This window comes from Pagrus pagrus, assembly GCF_965226575.1.
Source record: "Pagrus pagrus genome assembly, chromosome: 19".
Taxonomy (NCBI): domain Eukaryota; kingdom Metazoa; phylum Chordata; class Actinopteri; order Spariformes; family Sparidae; genus Pagrus; species Pagrus pagrus.
In genome coordinates this window covers 9,155,709-9,162,236 of record NC_140203.1, presented here as the reverse complement: position 1 = coordinate 9,162,236, position 6,528 = coordinate 9,155,709, and the positions used below count along the sequence as shown (strand labels likewise).

Here is a 6,528-nt window from a genome sequence, read left to right as displayed (position 1 = left end):
TTTGACCCTATGCACATACAGTAAATATTTACCCAATCAGGACATTACAGATAATAGGTCTGTAATTATTCACCTAAACCTACATCAATTTAGTAATCCTAAAAAAAAAAACCTTTTTTTTTTTTTGAATGAGTGCAGTTCTTAGCTTTATTGTGGAGTGCTGGACTTTTGTGTTTTTTGTTCATTCAATAATTCTTCTCTATGGGCACAATATCTCATCTCCGGTGTGCGGCTGGGATTGGACGGCTGCTCCGCTGCCGGGGCCCGCTTCAACACGCAGCTCCGCTCACCATTGGTTAGACACGTGTCTGGGGCGTTTCACTGGGACTGCCCGGTTGTGTCCGGGTAAGATGGCGTTGGAAGAGCAGTGCTCGGCACCACCTCGATGGCGGTCCATATCTCTGACACACGTAGAGTTCCCCGAGGGTACGTACACTCGACATGTTTCTCTAAATACCGAGGCTCCGCTAACCATCGGCCGCTTTGTCGTTTTTGAAGAGTGCGTGTGTTTGCTTGCTACTGAATGGACACGGCCGTTGGTGCCGCTGCCAAATTGTGAGACGCTATACAACCTAGAGCACAGCGGGGAATGTAGCCCGGGCTGCGAAATTGTGAGACAGCGCCGCATGCGCAGTTGGCCTCCTTGTCCACAATGAAGGCTAGCTAGCATGCTAGCTGTTTTAATATCGGCTTTGATATGTCCTCTCAGGAATAAGCGTACATGCGGTGTCCTGTCCGAATTGTTCGACAAAATTCACTCATTCTGAACAGCAACTAGTGATTCCTTACTGTGGCGGATATAACTAGCTATTTCATCTTATAGAAATGTAGCCAGGACTGTGGCTAACGTAGTAGCTAGCTGCTTGGCCTGACACTGTTTAGTATAACTAGCATAAACCATATTCCACCGAGCTACCTGCATGAAGAAATTCAAATAATGTGGCGTTTCAGGACGACAATTGATTAGCAACTCCATCACAGCAGCTTCCTACCTGAAGCCACAGTTAAATATTTTAACCATCCGGGTTCACTGAGTGCCTCAAAAGTGTCACTCCCACCAGTGCTAGGTGACTTTACAGGCGTTCATGATGTGCTCCAACATAAGTCCTGTTTCACTGTGTTTCAGGTGATCTGACGGGACAAGTGCTGGCTTATGTCAGTCTCCTTCCCATAGCAGTCCTTGTGGGTTTTGTTACACTCATAGTGTTTAAACGGGAGCTGCACACGGTGAGTTCAGCACATGCACTTTTTTTTGTTTGTTTTCAGAAAGAGCATCACTTTTAAAGTCAGTCTGTTTATGTGTTTATTAACTCACATGAGCCTGAGCAGTGGTTTCAGATAGGTCAGAGGTTTGTAAGTGCTCATGTGTTGTTTGTTTTTTGTTTGTTTGTTTAGATTTCCTTCTTTGGTGGGCTCATCCTGAATGAAGGGGTAAACTGGCTGCTGAAGCACATTCTCAGAGAGCCGCGCCCATGTGCAGGTGAGTGAAGCAACATGCTTGTCTCGTATGTGTAGTAGTAGTAGTAGTAGGTCGACACCATGCAAACACATCAAAATATCCTGAATATTTTCTTCTCATATCAATTACAATATCTGGTCGGTCCAGTTGTCTAGTTTGACTTCATTCATACCTACAACGAACATGCTAGTTACAATAAAAGATATGTAATCACCAAATATAAGGGTGGATGTAATGAGTGAAATCCTCTGTTAGAGCTCCAACAATTTGTTAGATCATTGAATAACAGGAAATAAACTAATATTTTGGTATTTGAATAATCATTTTAGTCAAGTTTTAGCTTAGAGTAAGGATTTTATACTTTTATTCCTCACAAAATTATATTAAACTGAATATCTGGACAGTTCGGGTCCAGGAAGAATGAGACATCTGAAGCAAGAAAAGTAAGGGAAAAAGTCAAAAGTAAAATATATGCGCAGCTGAGGTAGAAACCTTTTATGGGCTTATCTGAGAAAAGCTCACCTCAGATAAAGAGAGAGGGGGAAAAAAGGAAACAATACATATCTATGAATTGCAAATGGCAATGCAAAATAAAGCATGCATAACTTTTACATGCCTAATCCCATCATAAGTTATGATAAGCTGCTCATGGAAGAAAGTGGCACTATGTTGAAAACAACAAGATTAGTTAGATCACAGTATAATTGCATGTACTTATTTTTATACGTTATGCAGCTATGAATAACATCAGAAAAATTCAGTTGTGATAATGACAGTAATTGTCAGTTGCAGCCAGAAATGCCCACGTTAATTTTACATTGACTAATTTTGTCTGATCAGAAGTTTGAAACCCAAAGATATTCAATTTACAATATTGTAATTAAAGGGAAAAGCAGCTTATCCTGACATTTGAGAATCTCAATCCAAATAATCCAAAAATATTTATCTTCATATATTTTAGCTTATCTAAACTAAATACCTGACAAATCAAGCTACTTTAATAGACTGAGGCAAAAATTGTATATTCATGATATTCATGTATGATTAAGTAATGGAGATGCGCACTTTATTCTGATCTTTGCTTATTATCCTGAACAAAATCATTGGTTTGATATGTATATGAAGATGTGCTCAACACTGTAAATGTATATTTATATCAGGTTCTGCTGTCTTCCTGCAGGGGCTCACACAAACCTGAACACAGAGTATGGGATGCCCTCCAGTCATTCCCAGCTTATCTGGTTCTTTGTTGTTTACTTCTTTCTTTTCCTTTATTTAAGGTGAGTCTGTTTTACTGGTATGTTTGTTAATCAAAATGACAAAGTAGACATTTTCTGATCAATGTAAACAATGTAAAAACATGTCATGAATACTGCATTGTGTCAGAGATCTGTCATTTATAGTTGTATGTGTTGTTTATTTGGCTAATTTTAAGGCATTTATTTAATTAATATATGAAATACAGTAATGTTTTTGATAATCACTTATTAGACACTTTCACAAAAACTTCATGTTATAGATGTCATGGTATGAACACCTTCTGATTTCTCTTTTCAGAATGCATCAAACGAACAATGCTCGATGTGTGGACCTGCTGTGGAGACACATACTGTCCATCATCCTGTTGGGCATAGCCTTATCAGTCTCATACAGCAGGTAAGAGACTGACCCCCTCCCACCTACTGTAAATCTTCAAGATAAAGCCCAAACTCTAAAGTGGAAATAAAGGAGGAGAACAATAATGTCAAGGGTTTACCATAGAAAACAAAGAAAACCACCAAATATCAATTTGTGTTTTATTCAACAGTATGTCTATTTCTCTCTCCCATTTTCAGGGTCTACCTGTTGTATCACACCTGGAGCCAGGTTTTCTACGGAGGAGTGGCCGGTAGTGCGATTGGCATAGTCTGGTTCTTTTTCACACAGGAGGTGCTGACACCATTATTCCCCAAAATAGCAGCATGGTAAGTAGTGCTCTCATTTCTCTGCTTCCTTCGTGTGTCACAGGGGAAGATGATTCCTCCTCAGCCTAAATTAATGGATAAGACTAATATCCAGCTACCGCTACTCTAATCATCTGCTCTTTTATGATTGATAGGCCAATATCAGAGTACTTCCTGGTGCGAGACACAAGCCTGATCCCCAACATCTTATGGTTTGAGTATACAGTGACCAGATCAGAGGCGAGGTAAGTTGCTGTCTTGGACCATACATCAGGTCCTAAATCACATTTATCACCATTAAGGCCCGGTCACACCAGAAAGTGGCACACAGGAGCTTACATGTTAAGGTGACATAAGCCATTGTTACATCAAAATAAGCACATATATGCAGGGTTTTTAAACGCAGGTAAACCCGCTAGAAAGAAGTGATTGACTCCTTTCCAATTGACAGTAGATATGTTTTCCTTTTGTTTGTTTTTTTATCTTGTGTCATGTTTGATGTCACAAATGCATTAGAAAACAGGGACCCGTATTGATCAGTGTCCCTTTCAAACTTGGCACCAAATGAACGATGTTTGAGCGCTCGAACATTGTTCAGTTGGCACTGACTCCAAAAGAAGTAAGAAAAATGTACTTCAAACGTGACCACTTTTAGCGGCTTCCGTGCTTGTCAGCTCCCTGATCAGTACCGCACATCTGAAACTCTCAACAGAGATGGGAAATAAGCTAAATGTCTCTCTCCTTGGTTCGTTATCAGCTCTGAAAAAAAAATTACGCGTCTTTTTTAACACACAAGGAAAAAAAAACATAAAGGCAAACTTGCCTCCTGGCAGTGATAAAGGAATCAAACACTTATTTTTGGACTCTCTGACTCTTATTTACCTCAAAGATCAGATAAGTTGTTGAGTTCAATGGCGCAAACTTGTGGATCAAACACAAAAAAATGTATATGAAGTTACTTTGTCCCCGCTAACAGTCCACTGGTGTGACTAGTCCTTCACTGTGTTTGAGACTCTTTCATTTGTCCTTAGCTCAATTCTCCTTTTGTGTCTTTCTTGTAGGAACAGACAACGAAAGCTTGGAACAAAACTTCAGTGATCTACACACTTCTTTTGTGAAACTGAGTTTAGGACCACACATGCACACACCACACACACATTTACGTGCACACACAAACAAATGCTCACTCGACAAAAACACACTGGAGAACCATCTTTTGGACTGACGTGGTTGCAAGGAGTAAAGGGCAAAAAACCGTTTACAGGTGGCGAAAGAGTGCCTGGACCTGGCCCGGAGCCTACAGCCTGAGCAAGTCCGTCCACACGCCTCTCCTTCTTGTACAGCTTGCCCAAAATGCTCTTCAATGCATGCAAGACTGTGCAAGAGGCATACTATTTAATGATAGATTAATATATATATTTTAACTATAAACGCACGCTGACAGTAACAGTGTACTGTAAGAGATTTCAAGGAGCCTAAAAAAAAGGAGGCTTTGGTCAAGTTTCAAACAAATTGGTGGGCGTCATTGCAGCATGTATTTAGTGATTCCTTTTTTTAAAATATTCTGATGGATAGCTGGTGGGATCGGGCTGGGAGGGGGGTTGGTTATGGCTAGGTTTTCCATTTTTCATTGTTATATAATAGAAAAAGAACAATTTCTAAAAATTGGTTATGATGTAATATAAATGAAAATTTGCACTTTGTGAAATTTACAAGTAAAGAAAAAAAAAAAAGACTAACACTAGTTAAATGTTAAGACCCTCCCCCTCTTTTCCCTCATCAGTCTTTGCTTTGTATCTATGACTGTCAGTCCTAATATATTAGACTCCAAAGCTGATCTGCAAGCAGTGTAAATTTAATATACCTTCTGTACTGTTGAGCATCGAGGTTGTGTTTTCTGTTCATATCCACATTTGAGGAATATGAGACTGAATCACAGCAGCAGGTTTCAGTTGTTTTTGTTGTTGGAACACACTTTGGACTGAGGTGGTGTTTTCTTAATGCCTCACACACAGTAGCAGCCTGGGAACAGAGTTCTGGGAATCAGTTTTCTGTCTTTTTTTTTTTTTTTTTATTCTGTTTCTTCTTATTTTGTTTTCTGCTGTTGCAGAGAACAGTTTTCTTTTTACCTGCATTTCCAAGATAACATTCCATATCATTTAGTGAGAAAACACACATAATGACTGCTGAGGGGATATGTTTTCTTTTTGTATTATTATTTTTTTTATTTTTTTGAAGAAAGGAGAAAAAAAAAAAGCCTCAGGTCAGTCGTAGCATGTGATTATGCTTAATTCCTCACAGCCCACGGCAGCTAATGTTGAAAGCTGTCAAGTGGGGATCTGAAGCTGATTTAAAACTGTCATATCAATAGCTCCACAAAGGGAAGTAGTTCTCTTAGACTTTGATTTTTTTCCATGTGTAACCTATATCAGGCTGAATAAAAATGTGTTTATGTACAAGAGATTGTTCAAGTGTCGTGCTTTGAAATGCAGTGAGATCTTTTTGCTTTCAAATTGCTGTTTTACTTTCTTAAGTGTGTTTGCCGTTGAGCGAATGTGCCACTTGATAGTCAGATTTACTGATCATCTACTCGCTGCATCAGTCAGTGAAGTGTCTGTTTGACTTTGGTTGGGCTGTTATCCCACCACAGTGCCTCTGTTTATTTGTCCTGATGTAACACAGACTCAAAAACTGAGAAGGGAAATAAAATCTGACAAAAGTACTGCTGAAATGATTTGCACGAGGCACTAGCCATGAGAAAATAGTAGCTGATATTGTGCAGATATCACAGTCTGCAAGGAATATTTCAGTGAAGCCATGGGAGCAGAGAAAAACATGTCAGGCTATCGTACCTCAAGGAACTTCTGACTGATGCACAGAATACATTTTATGCACTATGGTTACAGTTACATTATTATCTACCATACCAAAAGTTGCTGCAGCAAAACCAAACATCGCAAGTAAAAACATTAAATGAAAACATGGAAGAAATAGCCAGCAATGAAGTCATGAGGCTATTCACTGTCAAAAAAAGGCATTTTTAAAGGCATATATCATTAAATGCATAAATACAGTATGTAATGTGATACTTGATGCACAATACAACATATACATATATATACATAT

General features: G+C 39.1%; 1 protein-coding gene across 1 annotated transcript; it reads left to right on the top strand.

Annotated features, from left to right (window-relative positions):
• The first annotated feature begins 288 nt into the window (after positions 1-288).
• dolpp1 (dolichyldiphosphatase 1) lies at positions 289-5,863 on the top strand. Its single transcript, XM_084383693.1, has 8 exons — positions 289-426; positions 1,127-1,227; positions 1,396-1,480; positions 2,640-2,739; positions 3,017-3,115; positions 3,295-3,423; positions 3,558-3,647; positions 4,464-5,863. The coding sequence occupies exons 1-8, from the start codon at positions 351-353 to the stop codon at positions 4,498-4,500; spliced, it is 717 nt and encodes a 238-aa protein (XP_084239819.1). The 5' UTR covers positions 289-350; the 3' UTR covers positions 4,501-5,863.
• The last annotated feature ends 665 nt before the right edge of the window (positions 5,864-6,528 follow it).